This window comes from Manis javanica, chromosome 11 (genome assembly GCF_040802235.1).
Source record: "Manis javanica isolate MJ-LG chromosome 11, MJ_LKY, whole genome shotgun sequence".
Classification (NCBI taxonomy): Eukaryota; Metazoa; Chordata; class Mammalia; order Pholidota; family Manidae; genus Manis; species Manis javanica.
The window spans coordinates 65,380,427-65,406,615 of NC_133166.1; the positions used below are offsets into that span (position 1 = coordinate 65,380,427).

The following is a 26,189-nucleotide window of genomic DNA, read 5'->3' on the forward strand; positions in this document are numbered from 1 at the left end:
AAATTATAACTACACAGCATTTTCTCCAGTTCTGACACCTTTTTAATAGAAATCACTGTTTTTAGGAAACAAATAGCACTTTTGTAATTTTTTTTACAATGTTTCTTACCTTGATCTTAAGTAACACTAGGAAGACCTCAATATCCTTTATTTTCCTTTTTAATTTAAAAAAAAAGTTGTTGTTTTCCCCAGATACAAAGATTTTTGCCCTTGCATAAAAAAAAAACAGTGCCCCAAACGATGACACAAGGACTCACACAGACTCACTGGACCTCACTGACACTATGACGCCTATTCTACCATGCAAGGTCTCGACTACCCTTAATTGGACTGTCAGCCTGAAAAACAGCTTTTCTATTCCATATTTTAGTTTTTGTTACCAAAAAAGTAAAATAAAGAACAAAATAAAACTTTAAAAGAAAAAAACAAAACCAAAAATTTTTTAAAAAGGGAAAAGAAATGTCTCCATTAAATTCACACACACCTGGGTTGTGTGCTGCTTTGCTCAGTATCTTCTCTTCTTATAAATATAGAAAAGGGATGGAGCTTGTTTTCAAGTAAAATCACCGATCCACCTTCAGTTCCTTCCCCAATACACACACCCTTCTTCCCTGCTCCCCGGCAAGGGCCCCGGGAGGCAAGCTCAGAGGCAAGGCGGCTCTGCTTGTTCTCAGGGAAGGGAACGGGTCACTCACAGGATGTGTGCCCATTTGCCAAAGCAGGGAAGGAACTTTGGGAGCGGGGTTGTGGGGGGCCCATGGCGGAGGAGCAGAGTGCTTGAGAGAAGAACCTGGTGGCTTTTCTTGGTGTCCATCTCTCCGTGCACCATGCCCCACCCCAGACAATATGAAATACTGCTTATTTGATTTACTTTTCCTGTCCCAGCTCCCTTCCATTCTCTCCCCATCCCTCCTCTGGGCACTAGGGTTGGTTAAATCTCAACTTCCTTTTTTTGGTTTTATAGTAGTGAAAGTTTAGAAACAGGAAAGCCCACACACTCTTTGGACTTGTCTTCTCTACCTCAACAAACGGCTCAGCAAATAAGGATCTGAAACCTGCTCTCCTCCCTCCGCCCGTCCCTGCTCCCCACCCAACAAAACAAAAACAAACCCATGGTGGCTGTGGAGGCTGCTGCAGGCACACACTGGTGTATAATAGAGAGAGTAAATATATTATTTCACTTGGCATGGTGCTGGCAAAGAACCTCCAGCTGGCACTATTTCATGTAACATGGTCCAATCTTTGCATGTACACACAGAATAAGAAGGATCAATTGGCAAACTCTGGTGCCCCCTGGCACAAGCATCTTCTCTCTCTCTGGAACCAAAGAACCAAAAGAATTCTGTACTTTCCAGAAGAAATCCGGCTTTGCTTTTCTAGAGTCTTCAGTGTTTGGCTCTCTTGGCTGCCGGGATCCCATGGCTGTCCCTAACAGGGCTGTTATTTAGTCTCTTCTCCCTGGTTACAGTTTGCTGTGCAGCTCTGGGAGGAGGGGGAAGGGGCCGGCGTAGAGGTGGCAGCGGTGGCAGGGGATGCACAGTCTGGGCCATTGGAGATGGCCTCCACAGTGGCCTCAGAGTCTACAGGTTTGGAGAGGTCAATGCCGTGGATGAGGCGGATCAACTGCTTTACCTTCTCCAGGGAGCTGTGCATCTCCTTCTGCCGAGCCAGGATGGTATTCTTCATTTCCATGCATTTCTGCAGCCAATGAGAAGGGCAGTGGCACTGAGCCTTCGTGGCCTTTCTGAAAGACCTGGAAGCCCTCTCTAGGAAAGGAACCCCTACTGGCCACTGTACAGCCCTAGACTTGCTTCTGCAACACAGGAGTGGGTGCTACAAAGAAGAGACCCAAGTGGAAAGCTAGACAGGGCAAGTGAGTGGTTGAAAAGCAGCTCTACTGCACACTAGGACTTAAGACTAAATGTAAATTACTGCTAGAATACGATAAAATAAGAGTCATTAAAAACAAAGTTCCCAGAGCTGTGCTGAAGTTGGCTAGGGCAGGTTTTGGTAGGCTTCTGCCAGGGCAATGAGTGCTAATGCGCTCAAGACCAGACAGCTTTCCAGGGTAGAAAAGAAGCCTGTGGTATCTGGATTCAATCTGAGTACCTACTGAAGATCATTTGGATAGCAAGAATGTAGAGGCAGAACCTGGGGCAGGTCAGTGATATTTAGAAGAATCAAACACCATAGCCAACAAAAGCCCTTCTGCTTTGATCATGGACTTTAGAGTCTTTTGCCCTTTTGCTCCCTGCCTCCCACACACCTGCTGGCAAATACAGAATCCCTGCTGATACAGGGATACAACCTCATTCCCACTGAACAGGTCAGGCTGTTCCAGGCCAGTATTTACTTCCAATACTTGTCTCTAGAAACCCCTCTTCCTCAGGCTGCTCAGGAAAACCTGGAAATGCTATCGGCAGGGTCTGGAAGAAAGGGCAGGAAGGGCCATGTGGATCAAACTACCAGCTAGGGTGACGAGAAAGAATCCCACACAGTAGTCTACTCTGCATCTGCCGCCATCAGGGGCTCCACACAACCTCCCACCAGGAGCACACAGGTGGGGACTAGACCTGCAGTTGGTACTTTATCTCTTCAGCCTGGAGACTGAAAATCCTCTCTCAGATCAAAGCTAAGAGAAGGTTCCAGAGCTTGGCTGAGGTACCATATTCCAATGGCCACCAGTTCCTGAGGGCCCAAACTCTGAAGCAAACTTTGCATCCACCCAGGTTAATCTGTGATAATAAACTGAAGGACCTGAATCAGCCCTGGGAGTGTATATACTGTTATGTACACAAAAAGTTCTGCATCTCCGTATCTATCACTCAATGCATGAGGTTTACTTACACTTATAGAATTGCTGAGCTGTTTCACCTTCTGCTCTAGTTGTTCTCGTTCTTGTTTTAAATCTGAACTCCATTTAAGTAATTTTTGTTTCTCTTCTTCTTTTGCTGAAACAAAACAAAACAAAAAAACAATAATTTTTTAAAATTTTGGTATCATTAATCTACAATTACATGAGGAACATTATGTTTACTAGGCTCCCCCCTTCACCAAGTCCCCCCCACAAACCCCATTACAGTCACTGTCTATCAGTGTAGTAAGATGCTGTAGAATCACTACTTGTCTTCTCAAAACCAGAATAATTTTGACAACAAATTACTTGAAAAGGCCAGTGGTCAGAAAGCTTGCCAAGAAGTCATTTTTACCGAGTTCCCCCCTGAGCCCCACAGCCACTGTACAGAACCAGCCCACCTGGACTTCCTTTTATATGCATTAAGTACATTAAGAAAATTCAGTGGATTGGGTCTGGCTTTACATAAATAAGATCCTACTTCTCATTGGTCCTCCTCAAGAAAGTACCATACAAACCTTTCACTTCATTCAATATTAACTTTAAATTTCCTTTTGAAAACAACACAAATACTGTCTTCCAGTACTTTTATTTTTTGAACAAGGGGAAATTTACACAAAAGGAGGTATGGATAATTCTTTACCTGCTTTGTAGGCAATATAGGAATGAACAATTGCTAAAGTTCCAGGCCATGGAATTGCTTCTTCCTTCTTTAGCATCTGAAAAGAGTTTTAGGATTTTACCTTGAGAAGGAGGTATAAACACACATTCTGTGTAATAACAAGCAATGTTTTCTTAGCTATTGGCAGACAACCAGGAAGCATTTATGGCGGCAGTGTTGCGAAGCCCTGGTCTATAGTTTCTGGACTACAAAGTTCCAAATAGCCTGAGAACAAGGTTCTGTAATAGCAGGAGCCAAGCCACATGAGCCCTGGCTTACAAAGAGGCTAAGCCTTGGCTGGTAATGCCTATCTTTTTACATATGCCACACGACTCCCAAATACTCCCACAGCCAGAACAGTTAGCACACAAACTGCAAGTATGCACGATGGCAGCATCTACTGGCAATTTTGTCCTTGACCTGACATGGGCTACCTGTCTCAACTTTAGCTTTAAATGTCCCACAAAGACAGCCTGACCAAGAAAATGAGGTATCAGCTCCAAATACTACAAGATAATCTATATCCTGTGTAGAAAATTATCTGAGGATCACAAAGCAGCATGAGGAAGAGAGCAGCACAGAGAGAAGTGTTTCTACTACATCAGGGAAACAGTAGGATGAGGACCAAGATTAAAAGGGGAAAAACCAGAATTCTCTCAAACAGGATTCCAAAGAATCCTAAGCTATTGGGCTTATTTATTTATTATTAACACCTTACCTAATTCCAAAAAGAGACAACTTGTAATAAAACATAAAGACACATGGACAGTTGAGAAAAAGAGATCAGAAACCAAACAGAGGAGGAGGGAAGAGGTTAACACAATTGATAATATGTCTGGCTTTCAAGTCCATGAAATATTATATTACAACAGCACTTTATAGTTAGTTCTCTGATCCTGATGATACCACAAATTAAAAGTGAAACTGTTGTTACTTACTTGAATTAAACAATAATTAGGAATCTTCCTTTAAGGATTTTATTTCCAAAGAGGAGTTTCAAAGTCACATACTGGGTTTGGGCCATTCTTAGAGACTGAGGCAGAAAGCCAGATGGACTTTTAAGAATGTAAGTCATTTCAAATAGGGGGACAGTTACTGTCTTGTAGTCACTGTTGTCACTGTCTCATGAACAGGACAGAGAACTTCTGAGAGGATGGATGCAGTGTGGGTGGGGGCTGTGCTGTGAAAAGATGTAGCCTAGAAAACTACCAGAGAGAAAAAGACTCAGCCATTCCCCCAGCTTAGAGGGGAAAGAAGTCCTTCTGAATGAGTGGTCTTCCTCTTCCCCATGCCTGAGCCACCCACAGTACCTGGTCCTGACATCTGGGACAGATCCACATGCCCTTTGGAATTGTTTTCAGAGGAGGGTCTAAGCAGTCCAGGTGATACACACGGGAACACGTGTCACACATCAGCAACTGGCCACTTTTTCTGCATATGCTGCAAAAATCCTCATGAATATCACCCTATGAAATTGAGAGGAAAGGTAAAAGAAGGAATAAAAAAGGTAAAATTTGAATGTTAACATGCATATTCTGGGTACATACGTGTTTTAGGATAATCAGCTGTGCCCCCTCCAATACTAGAGTATTCAAGAAAAGAATGAATTACTAATGGCACAAACCCCAACTGCTCCACAAAGCTGAGGTTCTCCAGGCAGGGACAGTATTCTCATTTTAAAGTAGGGTTTACAGGAAAGCTCTGTAGTCACCTGGGACAAAATTAACTTTACAGGTGATAGCTCAGCATATTAAGCTTTGATAGAGTCCAACCAACAAATTAGAAAGTTTAAAGACATCGAAATCCATTCATCAAAGTGTTTCACAATACAATACAGTTCAAACAATTATTACCTATCATTTTGGGGGAAGTTTAGAAGGACTGGGAAAGAAGACAGATAAGAAATGGAATTATACTAAACTCTTTACTTGCTCGGGGAGAGAAAAATACAGTGAAAGTTCAAGTGGGAAAAGATTAAGTCAGGAGCAAATTAAACTCCTATAAGATTTCCAACCTGAAGAATTTAAAAAGCCAAAGCAACAGCTGAGGATACTCTTAAAACTAGTATTTGGTATTTGCTGTTAAATGGACCATTCTATTTTGTGATGCTTTATTCCTCCCTGCAAAATACTTCACCAGACGGAAAAAGAAGAGCAGCCCCAGTGCACATTCTGCCTGTCTCCCCACCCCATCAGGGCTAGTTTTGGTACTCAGGTAAGTCTGCTGGAGCTCTCTGAACAGAAGGCATCATCAGAAAAAAAGTAGATCTACTTAAAATTTGGAGGGAGAACACCTGGAAAAAAAATGAGGTTTTTCAGCAAGTCAATCTCTGGCCTGATCTCTGAACAGGATTAATGCTGCTGATAAAGACACCAGGGATGGGAAGACTGAAGCAATGTGACATAGGTTAGAGAGCAAGGCATCATCACAGCTAGCAGCATACCCTTTCCACTTTTACTGTGTTGTTTTAGGTTTCTAGGCTATACTGTCAGAAGGCCTAATTGCCTAATTCTGCACAGAAAGCAATGACACAGAGAGCAATGCTCAAGTTTTCCTTTGACATAACCCCTCAGCCATCACCACTAGAAGGAACCCGTCCTCCCAGACCTTCTCTCTGAAGCAAAGGAAATATTCTCCATGATTCCCTAGGGTACTACCTAGCAGCAGAGAAAACTGGATGTAAAAAATTGTAAGATAATCAGAGTGTGGATGGATTTTTAATCTTTTTAGTGAAAAAAAGTTATCTGTGGGCAGTAAAAAAGATACTCAGTACACATGCAAAAATACTCAAGAGAATGCAGCCTCACAGTTCACCTTGAAGGCCTGGAAAGAGGTTAAGGTTTCATCCCTCAATTAAGTGTAAGATTAACTGTAACTTTTCAGTCTTAAAATCAGGCTAAGGGGTGTGTCTCTTCACTAGAGAGTTAGTTTTCCTTGAACCTTAGCCTCATGCTGTAAGTCTGCATCTTTATAAAGTTTACATGAATCACAGATAAAATTATCAGTGATGAAATAAATGAGACAAAACGGGGATCTTATTCTGAGGGCTTTGTTGGGTAAAGAGTTCTGATTACTTTCCTTTGCTCTTGAGTAAGGAGAACATCAAGAAGTGGAAGGCAGAGGGTACAAAAAATAAAGGTTAAATAATTTTAGTTTTCTAAAGGAAAGAAAACTTCCTATCCTATTATATTCTATAGCAGCAGTTCTTAATCTTTGTGGTATCAGGACTCCTTTACACTCTTAAAATTACTAAGGACCTCAAGAGCTTTTGTTTATTTGGGTTTTATCTATTGATATTTACTGTATTAGAATGTTTAAAACTTTAATTTTGAAATTATAGAATCATAAGAAATTACAAAAATAGTGTTATTAAAAAATTTTTAAACCCCAGAACATCCAAGTGCACAATTCATTAGCTATCAGAGAGATGACATCATCACATGTAATACAGTATCTGGAAAACCCACTGTTCATTCTTGAGAGAATGAGAATGAAAATGGTAATATTTTAGTATTATCATGAAAATAGTTTTGATTTTATGAACCCCCTGAAAGAGTCTCAAGGACCCCAGACCACACTTTTAGAACTATAGAGATGAATATAAAATGCAAAGACACATCTATTCATGACAAAAACTCTCAGCAAAATGGGTATAGAGGGCAAGTACCTCAACATAATAAAGGCCATATATGATAAACCCACAGCTAACATACTGAACAGCGAGAAGCTGAAAGCTTTTCCTCTGAGACCGGGAACAAGACAGGGATGCCCATTCTCCCCACTGTTACTCAACATAGTACTGGAAGTCCTAGCCACAGCAATTAGACAAAACAAAGAAATACAAGGAATCCAGATTGGTAAAGAAGAAGTTAAACTGTCAGTATTTGCAGATGACATAATATTGTACATAAAAAACTCTAAAGACTCCACTCTAAAACTACTAGAACTGATATCGGAATACAGCAAAGTTGCAGGAGACAAAATTAACACACAGAAATCTGTGGCTTCCCTATATACTGACAATGAACCAATAGAGAAATCAGGAAAACAATTCCATTCACAATTGCATCAAAAAGAATAAAATACCTAGGAATAAACCTAACCAAAGAAGTGAAAGACCTATACCCTGAAAACTGTAAGACACTCAAGAGAAATTAAAGAGGACACTAACAAATGGAAACTTATCCCATGCTCTTGGCTAGGAAGAATTAATATCATCAAAATGGCCATCCTGCCCAAAGCAATACACAGATTTGATGCAATTCCTATCAAATTACCAGCAACATTCTTCAAAGAACTGGAACAAATAGTTCAAAAATTCATATGGAAACACCAAAGACCCCGAATAGCCAAAGCAATCCTGAGAAAGAAGAATAAAGTGGGGGGGGGGGTCTCACTCCCCAACTTCAAGCTCTACTACAAAGCCATAGTAATCAAGACAATTTGGTACTGGCACAAGAACAGAGCCACAGACCAGATTAGAGACTCCAGACATTCACCCAAACATATATGGTCAACTAATATTGGATAAAGGGGCCATGGACATAGAATGGGGAAATGACAGTCTCTTCAACAGATGGTGCTGGCGAAACTGGACAGCTACATGTAAGAGAATGAAATTTGACCAATGTCTAATCCCATACACAAAAGTAAATTCAAAATGGATCAAAGACCTGAATGTAAGTCATGAAACCATAAAACTCTTAGAAAAAAACATAGGCAAAAATCTCTTAGACATAAACATTAACGACTTCTTCATGAACATATCTCCCCGGGCAAGGAAAACAAAAGCAAAAATGAACAAGTGGGACTATATCAAGCTAGAAAGCTTCTGTACAGCAACGGACACCATCAATAGAACAAAAAGGTACCCTACAGTATGGGAGAATATATTCATAAATGACAGATCCGATAAAGGCTTGACATCCAAAATATATAAAGAGCTCACACACCTCAACAAACAAAAAGTGAACAATCTAATTAAAAAATGGGCAGAGGAACTGAACAGACAGTTCTCCAAAAAAGAAATTCAGATGGCCAACAGACACATGAAAAGATGCTCCTCAGCACTAGTTATCAGAGAAATGCAAATTAAAACCACAATGAGATATCACCTCACACCAGTAAGGATGGCTACCATCCAAAAGACAAACAACAACAATCGTTGGTGAGGTTGTGGAGAAAGGGGAACCCTCCTACACTGCTGGTGGGGATGTAAATTAGTTCAACCATTGTGGAAAGCAGTATGGAGGTTCCTCAAGATGCTCAAAATAGACTTACCATTTGACCCAGGAATTCCACTTCTAGGAATTTATCCTAAGAGTGCAGCACTCCAGTTTGAAAAAGACAGATGCACCCCTATGTTTATCGCAGCACTGTTTACAATAGCCAAGAAATGGAAGCAACCTAAGTGTCCATCAGTAGATGAATGGATAAAGAAGATGTGGTACATATACACAATGGAATATTATTCAGCCATAAGGAGAAAACAAATCCTACCATTTGCAACAACATGGATGGAGCTAGAGGGTATTATGCTCAGTAAAATAAGCCAGGCAGAGAAAGACAAATACCAAATGATTTCACTCATCTGTGGAGTATAAGAACAAAGGAAAAACTGAAGGAACAGAACAGCAGCAGAATCACAGAACCCAAGAATGTACTAACAGTTACCAAAGGGAAAGAGACTGGGGAGAATGGGAGGGTAGGGAGGGATAAGGGTGGAGAAGAAGAAAGGGGGTATTATGAATAGCATGTATAATGTGGCGGGTTGTAGAAAGGGGAGGGCTGTGCAACACAGAGAAGACAAGTAGTGATTCTACAACATTTTGCTATGCTGATGGACAGTGACTGTAATGGGGTTTGTGGGGGGGACTTGGTGTAGGGGAGAGCCTAGTAAACATACTATTCTTCATGTAATTGTAGATTAATGATAAAAAAATAAAGGGGGGGATTACTCCCTGATAGGATAAAATTAACTGCAAATCAATGATTAATGCATGCTTTACATATCCTTAATTTTGATCTTTTAAAGGGTGTTAGATGATCAGCTATGGAAGTACATTTTTCTGATAATATTTCTTTCTCTTAAAAAAAAAAAAGCAGTTTCTGTGTGGTGGTCTCCAATAGGTTCTTCACAATGGTATGAAGGTCATATCAAAGTCTGTGCAAAGGGTTTGTTTGTGTTTATACAGAGGATCAAAGCCTAATTTGGCTACCCAGAAAACGAATTAAGATACGATACGAAGAAGAACTTCCAACATCAACATCTCTGGAAGAGTCATTCCAGAAGATGATCATCAAAAACTTCAACAAAGACCCTGGTGCTGTTGCAGTTGTAGCTGAATTCATCCCACCGGTTCCTGGACTTGCCATTGGAATGAAGAAGGAGATATCTAAGCTGGCCTGTGCATACAGTAAAACAAATTTGACTGGATCTATATTGTCGGAACTCAACCAAGAATTAGGAGAAGTACAAGTTGCAGTGCTCCAAAATCGTGTGACTATAGACTATCTACTGTTAAAAGAACATACAGGATGTGAGCAGTTCTCAGGAATATGTTGTTTTAATTTGTCTGATTTTTCTCAAACTATTCAAATTCAGTTAGACAATATCCATCATATTACTGATAAGTTTTCACAAATGCCTAGGGTACCTAACTGGTTTTCTTGGTTTCACTGGATATGGCTGGTAATTGTAGCTCTGCTTTTGTTATGTATCTATATTCCTATTCTGTTAATGTGTGTACGCAATTTAATTAGTTTGTTAAAACCTATACATGCTTATCGACGGTTAAAAGAACATATGGGATGTGAACAGATCCCAGAAATGGGTTGCTTTAATTTGTCTGATTTCTCTCAGACTGTTCAAGTACAGTTGGACAATATCCATCATATCATAGACAAATTTTCACAAATGCCTAGGGTGCCTAAATGGTTTTCTTGGCTTCACTGGAGATGGATGGTAATTATAGATTTGCTTAGTTTATGTCACTGTATTCCTATTATGTTAATATGTGAGTGCAAGTTAGTTAGTAGTTTAAAACCTATACATGCTTAAGGTACTCTACAAGAAGATATATGTCAAAGAAATAATCCTCCCATGTTTTCTTCCATATGCTACCTCTATAGCTTTTCTTCTTCCTTCCTAATTACAACCCTTAAATAGAATTCGTGCCTCATATTGAATTTACCGAGTATCATAATTCCTCCAGGTGGTAAATATACCTCGAGACAAGTGCTGGGCATGAAAGCCACAGGGCATAAATCTGCAAAGAAGTAAAAAGCTAACCTTTTCAAACAATATGGCTTCTCTCTCACTTACCAACTTTACATTTCCCTGTATGACCCCGGAAGATGACTGGTTAGCCAGAGACGGGTAAGATTCCTCAAGGGAGGAACAACCTAAGACAGGCACAGTCGCAGGGGGGCCATCAGGTGAGAAATTGGGGATCAACAGAGGTTTTGGGGATCATCCCCCTGTTTTGAGAGAAATCTTCTGCATCTGCGGATGTTTTGTTGCCCTTGTCTAGCTTGGATTAATACTTAGTCCATAGGCACACACCTGATCATCTACATTTGCCCTCTTACAGCACTAAACTATGTTTTACCTTTATCTTGCATCTACCTACCACTTCAGCATTTTATTAAAAATAAAAATAATATTAATAATAAAGGGAGAAATGTGAGATCCACATATAAATCAAGTATAAAAATCAAACGAATATTCATATTTGACCTGATTGTTTATAGTTCATAATGCGTGATCAAAACCGAAAGTTTCTGTGATGAATGCCCTTGTACTGTTCACCATGTAAGAATTTATTCACTATGTAAGAATTCGTTCACCATGTAAGAACTTGTTCGTTATGCTTCAGAAGATTGGAGACTGACGAGAATTAGGCTTGAGATGGATTAATGATTGTGCATTGAGCATTGACCCCCCTATACAGAATTTTATTGTTGTTAACAACCATTTGATCAGTAAATATGAGAGATGCCCTCTCAAAAAAAAAAAAACCTATACATGCTTATGTTACTCTACAAGAAGTTATGTCAAAGAAATAATCAATCTTCCCATGTGTTCTTCCATCTGCTACTTCTATAGCTTTTCTTCTTCTTTCCTAATTACAGCCCTTTAGTAGAATTTGTACCTCATATCGAAAATTACTGAGTATCATAATTCTTCCAAGTGGTAAAGATACCTCAAGACAAATGCTGGGCAAGAAGCCACAGGGCATAAATCTGCAAAGAAGTAAAAAGCTAACCTTTTCAAAGAATATTGCTTCTCTCTCACTTACCAACTTTACATTTCCCTGTATGGCCCCGGAAGATGACTGGTTAGGAGAGACGGGTAAGATTCCTCAAGGGAGGAATAACCTAAGACAGGCACAGTCGCAGGGGGGCCATCAGGTGAGAAATTGGGGATCAACAGAGGTGAGGCTTAGAACCTCACCCCCCCTGTTTTGAGAGAAATCTTCTGCATCTGCGGATGTTTTGTTGCCCTTGTCTAGCTTGGATTAATACTTAGTCTATAGGCACAGACCTGATCATCTACATTTGCCCTCTTACAGCACTAAATTATGTTTTCTACCTTTATCTTGCATCTACCTACTACTTCAGCATTTTATTAAAAAAAAAATAAGGGACAAATGTGGGATTCACATATAAATCAAGTATAAAAATTAAATGAATAATCATATCTGACTTGATTATTTATAGTTCATGATGCATGATCAAAACCGACAGTTTCTGTGATATGACTGCCCTTGCACTGTTCACCATGTAAGAACTTATTCACTATGTAAGAACTTGTTCACCATGTAAGAACTTGTTCGTTATGCTTCAGAAGATTGGAGACTGTTGAGAATTAGGCTTGGGGTTGATTAATGATTGTGCACTGAGTCCCCTATACAGAATTTTATTGTTGTTAACAACCATTTGATCAATAAATATGAGAGATGCCCTCTCAAAAAAAAAATGCAAAGACACATATTTCATCCACAAAGAATTGGTTCCTTGCTTAAAGAGAGCAGAGGAAGTCCTACATAGGCGCTGCTCCACATCAAAAGACTTAGGCTTTGGTGACTGACCAAACTATTACCATGGACTGATAAGCTGGAAGATGACTGATTCATGATTCTTTGCTAGGAGCCGAGGACATGTTTTTCGGAAACACCCTGGCCATGTTAACTGCAATTTCATCATCATGCTAAAAAAATTTCATTACTAAGTCAACTCATAAAAATGATGACAGTGGCAACAAGGTACATACATCCTGAGGATTAGCGTCCAGCAGGGTATTAACAAGTCCCTCTAGATATGTGATCCCCAGGAAATGCTTGCCTCTCAACTGTGATTGTTTAATTAACATTGTTGGGGCTTATGTTAACCAGCAGCAAACATACAGAGAGCCCTGTGTGTTGATTTTAATCACCACTGCTGTTGGGATACTGTAAAAGTAGAAGTCAATTATCTTAAAAAACATCCATTCCACTAGATTCAACTTAGGAATTTCTCAACATATTTTGTGTTTTAGAAAAGTTTTCTTTTACTTTTAGATTTCTGAAAAGAACAATGCTTGCAGTTTAAGATGAAACCTGCCAGAAGCATTTTAGTTTATGATTTGATCTGAGTAGGCTTGGTCTCTCAAAGAAAACCATCAACCCCCTCAGCCAAGGATCACAAAAAATAAAAGAGTGTTTTAGAAAAGAGACTCACATGCAGAACAAACTCATCTGTTCCCTAGCATTTGTACACCACCCTGTGGGAGATCCCTACAAAGAAGCTCTCAGCTGGCAATCCCCTTAGCAATGCTTCAAATAAAGTTGGGACAATCTTCGATGCCAGCAAATAAGATTTCTGATAGGGACTCCTGGTATTCATCAGCGGGACAGGGAGAAAACCTGCATCAATTACTAATGCAAAAGTTAGGAAAAATGGACAAAATGCTGAATCTTGAGAGCAAGGCTTGGTCTGCAGCCACCAGCAGTGTCCAAGGAAGGAAACCTGCTAGAGAACAGAACTCTTCTATGACCCCAGTCCTCCAAGGTGACTTCCTTTGTTGCTTCTGGACTTTTAATTCAGGATATGCACATGGTATTCTTTTGCTCACTGGAAGGGGGTAGACCATTATTAGTAAGTGCTGAGATTCAAGTTCAAGGGACATTTTACCTGAACATGATCCTATAGACAAGCTCTGTAATTCACAAAAGAAATGGGCATTTTTTGGTTTCCCTCTTGGTTTCCTTCCTCAAACCTGCTCCTCTTGTCATCTCCAGTAAATGACAGCTTCATTCTTCTAGTAACTTAGGTCAAAAACTTTGGATTCACCCTTGACTAGTCTCTCTCCTCATACCCCATTATCTAATCTTGCTGGCTCTTCAAAATATATACAGATTCAATTACTTTTCTCCATCTCTACTTCTACCATCCTATTAGGCCAAGCCATCGTCAGCTCCTGGCTGGATGACCACAGCAGCCTCCTAGCTGATCTCCTTGATTTCATCCTGTCCTCTGCACAGTCTCTTCTCCATGTTTCAGACACAGTGATCCTTTTAAAATCCAAGCCAATTTTCCATACACCTTAAAAAATAATGCAGGCAAGGACCACGAAAGGATACTAAAACCACTGGGCAACAGTTTGTTAGGAAAGTGGGTATTTATACAGACTTAAAGCTATCTCCACCAGAGGAAACCAGACACCTTTACAAGTAGAGAAATTTGATGGAATCTTAAGAGATCCAAGTTAACATCACCAAAAATGAGACAGACTGACAACACATACCTCTTGTGAGAAGGACTCATCATCACTTACTAATGCCCCTACAAAAATGTTGGAATTATTCCTATTCTTGAGCAATCAGATCATCCAAATGGAGAGACACTCCACCTAGCAACTGGACTACCTTTTACAAAATGTTGATGTCATGAAAGACAAAGAAAGGCTGAGAAACTGTTCCAGAGTAAGGAGACTAAAGAGAAAATATCAATGATGATAAATATCAAGGGTGCTTTTTCTGCAGGTTGCACGGGGGTGGAGGCTCAGGTGCATTCAAGATTGGGTTTCACTCATAATCCACCAACATGGCCGAGGAAGGCATTGCTACGGGAGGTGTAATGGGCATTAATACTGCTCTACAAGAGATGCTGAAGACTGCCCTCATCCATGGCGGCATAGCACAAGGAATGTGTGAAGCTGCCAAAGCCTGAGACAAGTACCATGTTCATCTTTGCATGCTTGCATCCAACTGTGTTGAGCCTGTGTATGTCAAGACAGTGGAGGCTCTTTGTACTGAACATCAAGTCAACCTAATTAAGCTTGATGACAACAAGAAATTAGGGAAAACAAGGCCTCTATAAAACTGTCAGAGAGGGAAAACCCCATAAAGTGGTTGGTTGCAGTTGTGTGCTGGTTAAGGACTATGGCAAAGAGTCTCAGGCCAAGGATATTATCAAGGAATACTTCAAATGCAAGAAAAAAACAAATAAAACACTTGGTTTTTATTCCTCAAAATAACTAAATAGGTAAATAAATATCAAGAATGATCTCATATTGGATCCTGGATCAGAGAAAACAAAGTGCTACTAAGGCAATTATTGAGATAACTGGAGAAATCCGAGTATGGACTGTATACTATTTAATAATGTCTTATCAATATTGAAATTCCTTAATTTGATAACTGCACTGTGGCTGTATCAGATATTATCTTTGTTCTTAGGAGATATACACTGAAGTATTTTGAATAAAGATGCATGATGTCTACAACTATGTCACATTTAACTATTTTTTAACTATTCAGCAAAAAAGTGTGTGTGTGTGCACAGGGAGTAAGCAAGCACATGTGGCAAATGGTAACAAGTGTTGAATCAACAATGTAACAACTGATGAAACTTGTGAAGGGTATAATTTGTTCTTTGTATTATTAATGCAACTTTTCTGTACATTTGAAAATTGTCAAGATTAAAAGTGGAAAAATTACATCACTCCTCTACTCAAAACCCTCCAGTGGTCTCCAATGTCACGCAAAGTAAAAGCCACAAGCCCTGCATGACTGACCCTGCCACCTCTGGGGTGCCATCTCCCACCACTCTCGCCTGTTCCCTCCGCCCCAGCTCTCTGGCCTTCTTGCTTTTCTTCTAGGCCATGTTCCCTCTGCACGGAATGCTCTTCCTTCCACATATTTCACTTCCTTGCAGAGAGGGTTTCTCTCACCACTCTTCATAAAACAGCAACCTCTTGCTGTTAACTCCTTATCTCCTTATTCTGCTCCATTTTTCCTCACAGCATTCATCACTGCCTGGCATTTTATGAGTCTGTCTGCTCATTGCCCACCACTGACCATGTGCGATGAGCTCCTCGTGGGCAGGGAGCTGGTTTTGTTCCCTTTTCTATCCCCGGCCTCAAGAATAGCGCTTGCTTGGCAGAGTAGTGCTCAGTAAGTATTTGTTGGGTGAATTCACCACTTCGTGAATACTCATTAAAAAACTTAGGGCACCCATTTACACTCTGACAATTTCTGGGTGAAGGGCTACTAAATATTTGAGACTTTTCCAGAAACCTGTTTCTGATCAACTCTGCTGAATAAAGTTGCTTTAAAGAATAGTTTTCCACTTTAATTCTACTCGAGGCAGAAACAAGGATTGCCAGGGGGACATATGCCTTGTTCATTTTCCCCACCCCCAAAACACTGACAATACAAACCCACACACTTTTCAATTGTATGAGCTGACTTCCCTCTCCATCCCCCATCCTAAGAACTGATTCACAGTGATCAAATCTAGACTCTGAAAACTCTGACTGAGCCTCCTGATATTATATTTAACATGATTCTCAAGGACATGGCAGAACCTGGGACCCCAGCAGAAAGCTGTCTTACATGACATACAGTCTCTTGTAGGGATTACTGCTGTTCCAGGGTTAGTCAAGTAGATTTTGCTGGTAAGGAGACAACATACGTAACGGTTTCCCCAAATAAGCTCTCGGAAAGAGAGCCAACGTTTCCCAAGTTACTTACGTCTGTGGAGGTGGGGCTAGGCAGGGACACAGGCTGAACTGGTGCAGGGAAAGTGAATGTGGTCTCTGTCTTTTCATTTTCAGGGGAGTCAGGATGACTGGATGGGGGGGATGTTGGGGTAAGAGCTCCAAACCCCAGTACTGCATTGTATTTTGGAGGACGACCTATATACCAAGAGAAGGGAACAAAATGGAAAAGGGGGAGGGAAGAAAGGGGGAAAAATGATCTTACATACCTTTGGCCAGTGCTCCTCATTGGCTAGCATGGAAAAGAAAGTGAGGTAGCAGACAGAAGGTTAATACAACAGTCCCAAAGAGAGGAAGAAAAGCAAAGATTTAAATGCTATTAGAAACAACTACGTGAGTCTCAAAAGAAGGGAGGATAAGTGAGTCTTGAAGAATGACAGGAGGTGCTGGGTCATGTTAAAGGGCCTCTTCTGGGGCAGACTGTGGTGACACTCCTGGACTATTACGATTTCAGATTTCTAATGAAGAACAAGATGTCAAGCTCAATGGGAGCCAAGGCCAGGAATAGGAATTTATTTTATTTTTCTTTATCTTTTACATATTGCTTTCTAGATTTCTCTGCAACCATCATTCTTAAAATAGTAATGATTCTCAGTTCCCACTACGGGATTTATTTGGGAATTCTGCATTTCCTTATCTCTCTTATCTACATTTTGGTCATTTCACTTCTTGTGAGAGTGGAGAAAAACAAAGAGAGGAAGCAAAATTCAAGTTAACTATTCTTATGCCTTGCTGGTGGAGTTAGTAAGAGATATGTTCCAGCAATAGCAGGCACCTAAAATATGTTCTGAATAACAATGAATTTAAGTATGTCTGGACTCATACCCTCCTCCAGTTGATTAAGAACTGTTTCCCTGCTTTCCACCACAAATACTGTTCCAAAATCTCAGGAAAGGCCCCATCATCAGCAACACTGCCAAATGAGAGACCTGACTTGAGCAAGAGCATTCTGATTCAAATTTCACGGTTACAAAAGATTAACAAATGAGCCCTGATGGGTAGTGTGGAAAGTCCAGGTCAACCATTCTTGTCTAATGATATACTCAAGTTAGGGTCTTTGTCTTCTAACGGCTAGGGGTCATAGCTTCTAAGCTGTGAGTGATCCAGTCCATATCCAGCATATCCAAGGGGAGACAAAAGCACCAGAGAGGTACACAACTGCCTCTGAGCACTGATGGATGACAATGTAGGCTCATGACTTTATGTCAGGATTACGCACAAGAGTCATGATTCTGTCAAACATGACAGAAACATTACCTATCTGTGTTAAACTAAAAATGTCTACAGCATAAAACATTGTACAAGTTTGTCTTTTCTGGGGAATTTAGTGCTGCTAGAAGGGGAAGTGGAAGATGAATGCTGTTGGTTTACCCATAGAAGGCACATCCTAGGCTTTATGAATGCAGTCATTCATCCTCTGACCTTACCATCTTTCTGCCTCATTTAACCCCTGGCCCATTAGCAGACACTTTCCAACCACAGACCAGACCAATTAACTGTGGCTTCTGAATAGCGGCTCCTTTCTGAGAGGGAAGGTAAGAGTTCACTAAAAATTGCCAAAAATAAAACAACAAAAAAATAACCCACGACACTTGTTGTTGTGGCCCAGGAATTAATATGCAGCAATGACTTAGGGTTTCCCATTACATGTTTTTGGCTACTTGAAGGACAGGGCTAATGAAACATTAGCATGGGTCGCTAAGGGGGTATGCTGTCTCTTTTGGGGAAGAAGGTGGTAATGGTACAGCTGTAGTAGTTGTAGCCCTGCCTAAGGTAGACAAAGGATGACCTCCCAAGCTTCCAACGGCTCTGAGATTGTGTGTGTACATGCAAAAAAATAGTATGCTAGTCCACTCATCCTGCAACCTTTTTAGCCTGGAATGATAATTCAGGGACACATTATCATATACAGAAAGGGACCATGGGATGTATTACTGACATCAAAGAACAATTTCAGAACCTTGTTTATGAGCTCAAATTCTTGAGCTATTAATACCTATTTAAACCTGCAGAGAGAGAGCTGCTGCTGCCTTGGTCTCTGCCCCGCCTCTGAGTAAGCTGGACGGCCTACCCTGGCACAATCTAAGATAGGGGGATGAGTTCTTTAGGAATTTCTGCTTTGGGGAGCCTGCTGGGAAGTCACTTTTTCTTCCTTGGTTGGAGATGCCTCATCCTACAGATGCTAAGCTCTCGGTATGGCTACCTCTCCTTCCTGGAAAGTCTGTAGCTCATGGCAACTTAAGACTTGTGCTCTGGTCTTACTGGCAGTAGGACAACTTAGACACCACTAAGAACACCTTGGCAACAGCAGAGTTCTGTTCTGCTCAATGACGCTACAATGCTTCCTTCTATACAGTGTTCCATTCACTGTGTTATTCAGGGACACCCTGGTGGGTCTGAGACAGAAATGCTGCCTTAAGTCATCCCTTAGTCAGCTTTGCCAGAATCCGAGGAAAGGCAGCTTTGGTTTAGCATACAGAACTCTAACAAGAAATTTCACTCTCTTTTTCTTCCATTCTCAGAGAACAACACAAAAGAACTATTTTCAAGGAATATAGGAGTTAGACAGGTTATAGGACAATGGGAGGAGGAAAGGGGAAGAAACACAACACAAAAAGCAAAAGCATCAGCAAGGGAGAGATACAAAAAGGTAGTCACCTCTCTTCCGGGTCCCGGGATGCATGGTACTGTTCAGGTATGTGACTGCACTCTTCTTACGCTTTGAGAATTGAAGAAGGAAAGGTGACTGGATGAATAGCATGGTCACTACTAATACTGGCACAAGCTAAAGACCAAACACAGCATGGCTGTCAACATGCCAACTACTTAGTGCGAGTCACCCCAAGTTCTTGGTGCTAACAGGTTTTATTACATGTACTTGGCTCTGAGAATATTCCAAACAGGTCAGGCTCTGATTCAGATGACAGTTGTATTGAAGCCAGGATGGGTCACATTTTTTTTTGGTATAATTAATCTACAATTACATGAAGAACATTATATTTACTAGGCTCCCCCTTCACCAAGTCCCCCCCACAAACCCCATTACAGTAACTGTCCATCAGCGTAATAAGATGCTGCAGAATCCCTACTAATCTTCTCTGTGTTGCACAGCCCTCCCCATGCCCCACACACACATTACACATGCTAATCGTAATGCCCCCTTTCTTTTTCCCTCCCCTTATCCCTTTCTTCCAATTCATCCTCCTCAGTCCCTTTCCCTTTGGTAACTGTTAGTCCATTCTTGGGTTCTGTGAGTCTGCTGCTGTTTGGTTCCTTCAGTTTTTCTTTGTTCTTATCCTCCACATATGAGTGAAATCATTTGGTACTTGTCTCTTTCTGCCTGGCTTACTTCACTGAGCATAATATCCTCTAGCTCCATCCATGTTGTTGCGAATGGTAGGATTTTTTTTCTCCTTATGGCTGAATAATATTCCATTGTGTATATGTACCACATCTTCTTTATCCATTCATCTACTGATGGACACTTAGGTTGCTTCCATTTCTTGGCTATTGTAAACAGTGCTGTGATAAACATAGGGGTGCATCTGTGTTTTTCAAACTGGGCTCCTGCATTCTTAGGGTAAATTCCTAGAAGTGGAATTCCTCGGTCAAATGGTATTTCTGTTCTGAGCTTTTTGAGGAACCTCCAAACTGCTTTCCACAATGGTTGAACGAATTTACATTCCCACCAGCAGTGTAGGAGGGTTCCCCTTTCTCCACAACCTCGCCATTAACATTTGTGGTTGTTTGTCATTTGGATGGTGGTGACCCTTATTGGTGTGAGGTGATATCTCACTGTGGTTTTAATTTGCATTTCTCTGATGATTAGCGATATGGAGCATCCTTTCATGTGTCTGTTGGCCATCTGAATTTCTTTTTTTTTTACATTCTTTTTCCAAATATTTATTTATTTATTTTTTATTTTGGTATCATTAATCTACAATTACATGAAGGACATTATGTTTACTAGGCTCCCCCCTTCACCAAGTCCTCCCCACATACCCCTTCACAGTCACTGTCCATCAACGTAGTAAGATGCTGTAAAATCACTACTTTTTTTCTCTGTGTTACACAGCCCTCCCCGTACTCCCCACCTACTATACATGCTAATCATAATGCCCCCCCTTTTTTTCTCGCCCTTATCCCTCCCTTCCCACCCATCCTCCCCAGTCCCTTTCCCTTTGGTAACTGTTAGTCCATTTTTGGGTTCTGTGATTCTGCTGCTGTTGTGTTCCTTCAGTTTTTCTTTGTTCTTATACTCCACATATGACTGAAATCATTTGGTACTTGTCTTTGTCCGCCTGGCTTATTTCACTGAGCATAATACTCTCTAGCTCCATCCATGTTGTTGCAAATGGTAGGATTTCTTTTCTTCCTATGGCTGAATAATATTCAATTGTGTATATGTACCACATCTTCTTCATCCATTCATCTACTGATGGACATTTAGGTTGCTTCCATTTCTTGGCTATTGTAAATAGTGCTGAGATAAATAAAGGGGTGCATCTGTGTTTTTCAAACTGAGCTGCTGCATTCTTAGGGTAAATTCCTAGAAGTGGAATTCCTGGGTCAAATGGTATTTCTATTTTGGGCATTTTGAGGAAACTCCATACTGCTTTCCACAACTGTTGAATGAATTTACATTCCCACCAGCAGTGTAGGAGGGTTCCCCTTTCTCCACAACCTCACCAACATTTGTTGTTGTTTGTCTTTTGGATGGTAGCCATCCTTACTGGTGTGAGGTGATATCTCATTTTGGTTTTAATTTGCATTTCTCTGATGACAAGTGATGTGGAGCATCTTTTCATGTGTCTGTTGGCCATTTGAATTTCTTCTTTGAAGGACTGTCTGTTCAGCTCCTCTGCCCATTTTTAAATTGGATTATTTGTTTTTTGTTTGTTGAGGTGCATGAGCTCTTTATAAATTTTGATTGTTAACCCTTTATCGGATCTGTCATTTATGAATATATTCTCCCATACTGTAGGATACCTTTTTGTTCTATTGATGGTGTCCTTTGCTGTACAGAAGCTTTACAGCTTGATATAGTCCCATTTGTTCATTGTTGCTTTTGTTTCCCTTGCCCGGGGAGATATGTTCAAGAAGAGGTCACTCATGTTTATGTCTGAGAGATTTTTGCCTATGTTTTTTTCTAAGAGTTTTATTGTTTCACGACTTATGTTCAAGTCTTTGATCCATTTCGAATTTACTTTTGTGTATGGGGTTAGACAGTGATCCAGTTTCATTCTCTTACATGTAGCCGTCCAGTTTTGCCAGCACCATCTGTTGAAGAGACTGTCATTTCCCCATTGTATGTCCATGGCCCCTTTATCGAATATTAGTTGACCATATATGTTTCGGTTAATGTTTGGAGTCTCTATTCTGTTCCATTGGTCTGTGGCTCTGTTCTTGTGCAAGTACCAAATTGTCTTGATTACTATGGCTTTGTAGTAGAGCTTGAAGTTGGGGAGTGAGATCCCCCCCCCACTTTATTTTTCTTTCTCAGGATTGCTTTGGCTCTTCGGGGTCTTTGGTGTTTCCATATGAATTTTTTGAACTATTTGTTCCAGTTCATTGAAGAATGTTGCTGGTAATTTGATAGGGATTGCATCAAATCTGTATATTGCTTTGGGCAGGATGGCCATTTTGATGATATTAATTCTTCCTAGCCAAGAGCATGGGATAAGTTTCCATTTGTTAGTGTCCTCTTTAATTTCTCTTAAGAGTGTCTTATAGTTTTCAGGGTATAGGTCTTTCACTTCCTTGGTTAGGTTTATTCCTAAGTATTTTATTCTTTTTGATGCAATTGTGAATGGAATTGTTTTCCTGATTTCTCTTTCTATTAGTTCATTGTTAGTGTATAGGAAAGCTACAGATTTCTGTGTGTTAATTTTGTATCCTGCAACTTTGCTGTATTCCAATATTAGTTCTAGTAGTTTTGGAGTGGAGTCTTTCGGGTTTTTTATGTACAATATCATGTCATCTGCAAATAGTGACAGTTTAACTTCTTCTTTACCAATCCGGATTCCTTTTATTTCTTTGTTTTGTCTAATTGCCGTGGCTAGGACTTCCAGTACTATGTTGAGTAACAGTGGGGAGAGTGGGCATCCCTGTCTTGTTCCCAATCACAGAGGAAAAGCTTTCAGCTTCTCGCTGTTCAGTATGATGTTGGCTGTGTGTTTGTCATATATGGCCTTTATTATGTTGAGGTACTTGCCCTCTATACCCGTTTTGTCGAGAGTTTTTATCATGATTGGATGTTGAATTTTCTCGAATGCTTTTTCAGCATCTATGGAGATGATCATGTGGTTTCTGTCCTTCTTTTTATTGATGTGGTGGATGATGTTGATGGATTTTCCAATGTTGTACCATCCTTGCATCCCTGGGATGAATCCCACTTGGTCATGGTGTATGATCCTTTTGATGTATTTTTGAATTTGGTTTGCTAATGTTCTGTTGAGTATTTTTGCATCTATGTTCATCAGGGATATTGGTCTGTAGTTTTCTTTTTTGGTGGGGTCTTTGCCTGGTTTTGGTATTAGGGTGATATTGGCTTCATAGTATGAGTTTGGGAGTATTCCCTCCTCTTCTATTTTTTGGAAAACTTTAAGGAGAATGGGTATTATGCCTTCTCTGTATGTCTGATAATATTCCAAGGTAAATCCATCTGGCCCGGGGGTTTTGTTCTTGGGTAGTTTTTTGATTACCGATTCAATTTTGTTACTGGTAATTGGTCTGTTTAGATTTTCTGTTTCTTTCTGGGTAAGTCTTGGAAGGTTGTATTTTTCTAGGAAGTTGTCCATTTCTTGTAGGTTTTCCAGTTGTTAGCATATAGGTTTTCATAATAGTCTCTAATAATTCTTTGTATTTCTGTGGGGTCTGTTGTGATTTTTCCTTTCTCATTTCTGATTCTGTTGATGTGTGTTGATTCTCTTTTTCTCTTAATAAGTCTGGCTAGAGGCTTCTCTATTTTGTTTATTTTCTCAAAGAACCAACTCTTGGTTTCATTCCTTTTTTCTATTGTTTTATTCTTCTCAATTTTATTTATTTCTTCTCTGATCTTTATTATGTCCCTCCTTCTGCTGACTTTAGGCCTCATTTGTTCTTCTTTTTCCAATTTCAATAATTGTGATGTTAGACTATTCATTTGGGATTGTTCTTCCTTCTTTAGATATGCCTGGATTGCTATATATTTTCCTCTTAAGACAGTTTTCGCTGCGTCCCACAGAAGTTGGGGCTTTGTGTTGTTGTTGTCATTTGTTTCCATATATTGCTTTATCTCTATTTTTATTTGGTCATTGATCCATTGATTATTTAGGAGCATGTTGTTAAGCCTCCATGTGTTTGTGAGCCTTTTTTTGCTTTCTTTGTACAATTTATTTCTAGTTTTATACCTTTGTGGTCTGAAAAGTTGGTTGGTAGAATTTCAATCTTTTGGAATTTACTGAGGCTCTTTTTGTGGCTCAGTATGTGGTCTATTTTGGAGAATGTTCCATGTGCACTTGAGAAGAATGTGTATCCTACTGCTTTTTCATGTAGAGTTCTATTAGATGTTCTAATAGATGTCTATTAGGTCCATCTGTTCTAGTGTGTTGTTCAGTGCCTCAGTGTCCTTAATTTCTGTCTGGGGGATCTGTCCTTTGGAGTGAGTGGTGTGTTGATGTCTCCTAAAATGAGTGCATTGCATTCTATTTCCTCCTTTAATTCTGCTGGTATTTGTTTCACATATGTTGGTGCTCCTGTGTTGGGTGCATATATATTTATAATGGTTATATCCTCTTGTTGGACTTACCCCCTTATCATTATGTAATGTACTTCTTTATCTCTTGTTATTTTCTTTGTTTTGAAGTCTATTTTGTCTGATACTAGTACTGCAACACCTGCTTTTTTCTCCTTGTTGTTTGCATGAAATATCTTTTTCCATCCCTTGACTTTTAGTCTGTGCATGTCTTTGGGTTTGAGGTGAGTCTCTTGTAGGCAGCATATGGGTCTTGCTTTTTTATCCATTGTATTACTCTGTGTCTTTTGATTGGTGCATTCATTCCATTTACATTTAGGGTGATTATTGAAAGGTATGTACTTATTGCCATTGCAAGCTTTAGATTTGTGGTTACCAAAGGTTCAAGGTTAGCTTCTTTAATATCTTCCTGTCTAACTTAACTTACTTATTAAGGTATTATAAACACTGTCTGATGATTCTTTATTTCTCTCCCTTCTTATTCCTCCTCCTTCATTCTTTATATGTTGGCTGTTTTATTCTGTGTTCCTTTGTGTTTTTTTTTATTGCTTTTGTGGGTAGTTGATTTTATTTTTTGACTTTAGTTAGTATTTGGTTGGTCTGCTTTCTTTGCTGTGATTTTACCGTGACATCTGTTTAGCCTTAGGACTACTCCCATCCAGAGAAGTCTCTCTAACATACCCTGTAGAGATGGTTTGTGGGAGGCAAATTCCCTCTACTTTTGCTTGTCTGTGAATTGTTTAGTCCTTCCTTCATATTTAAATGATAATCGTGCTGGATATAGTATTCTTGGTTCAAGGCCCTTCTGTTTCATTGCATGAAATATATCATGCCATTCTCTTCTGGACTGTAAGGTTTCTGTTGAGAAGTCTGATGATAGCCTGATGGGTTTCCCTTTGTAGCTGACCTTTTCATTCTCTCTAGCTGCCTTTAAAATTCTGTCCTTGTCCTTGAGCTTTGCCATTTTAATTATTATGTGTCTTGGTGTTGTCCTCTTTGGGTCCCTTCTGTTGGGGGTTCTGTGTACTTCTGGGGTTTGAGTGACTATTTCCTCCCTCAGTTTGGGGAAGTTTTCAGCAATTATATCTTCAAATACACTCTCTTCTTGTTACCCCTATAATGCGGATTTTATTCCTTTTTCATTGGTCACACAGTTCTCTTAATATTGTTTCAATCCTGAAGATCGTTTTATCTCTCTCTGCATCAGCCTCTATGCGTTCCTGTTCTCTGGTTTCTAATCCATCAATGGCGTCTTGCATCTCATCCATTCTGCTTTTAAATCCTTCCAGAGATTGTTTTATTTCTGTATTCTCCCTTTTTAGCTCTTGCATATTTCTCTGTAAGTCCATCAGCATGGTTATGACCTTACTTTTAAATTCTTTTTCAGGAAGATTGGTTAGGTCTATCTCCTCAGATTTCTTTTCAGGGGAGACTGTGTGGGTTAATCTGGTCTGTATCAAATTCTTCTGCCTTTTCATGGCGATAGAGACAGCCATGGGTTAGTTACCACGTGTCAGCTGGGAAAACGTCCATCCTTGCTAGTTTGTGGCCTTCCTCTCCCGGGAGAACAGAGACCTCTAGCGGCTTGTGCTGGGCAGCTGTGTACAGATGGGGTCTCTGATTCTTGCACGGCCGCTGTGAAGGAGGCTCCGTGCATGGTTGCCGTGGGCTCCGCTATGGTGAGGTCGCGCCGGAGTGGGAATGGGCGGGAGGCTGTTTATCTCCGTGAGGGGCCTTGGAGCTGTGCTGCTGCCCAGGGGCTTAGGGTGCCTGGAGTTCCTCACATTCCCAGCTCCTGCGCTGATTGCGCTGGGACGCCTCCGTCCAGCTGTGAGGTCCCTGTCCCTTTAAGACTTTCAAAGGGCACTCGCTTTTCTTTGTCCCAGGAGCGCCGGCT

At 40.3% G+C, this 26,189-nt stretch overlaps 1 protein-coding gene and 1 pseudogene across 22 annotated transcripts in view; one reads left to right on the forward strand and one right to left on the reverse strand.

The window, feature by feature from the left end:
* Window positions 1-1,150: 1,150 nt before the first annotated feature.
* Window positions 1,151-26,189, reverse strand: part of PHF21A (PHD finger protein 21A) — a 282,000-nt gene continuing 256,961 nt past the window's right edge. For 17 of the 22 annotated variants that reach the window (XM_073216471.1, XM_073216481.1, XM_073216473.1 and 14 more), the window contains 6 exons: window positions 19,216-19,276; window positions 16,532-16,695; window positions 4,826-4,981; window positions 3,498-3,573; window positions 2,848-2,951; window positions 1,151-1,698 (listed from right to left, as the gene is read on the reverse strand). In XM_073216471.1, coding sequence (XP_073072572.1) covers window positions 1,441-1,698; window positions 2,848-2,951; window positions 3,498-3,573; window positions 4,826-4,981; window positions 16,532-16,695; window positions 19,216-19,276 — 819 coding nt within the window. In that variant the 3' untranslated portion in view covers window positions 1,151-1,440. Of the gene's footprint in view, window positions 1,699-2,266; window positions 2,427-2,847; window positions 2,952-3,497; window positions 3,574-4,825; window positions 4,982-16,531; window positions 16,696-16,766; window positions 16,790-19,215; window positions 19,277-26,189 lie in introns of all 22 variants that reach the window. The other 5 variants (XM_073216485.1, XM_073216487.1, XM_036994126.2 and 2 more) reach the window with 3 other exon arrangements.
* On the forward strand, window positions 14,328-15,212 carry LOC118967574 (small ribosomal subunit protein eS12-like; annotated as a pseudogene).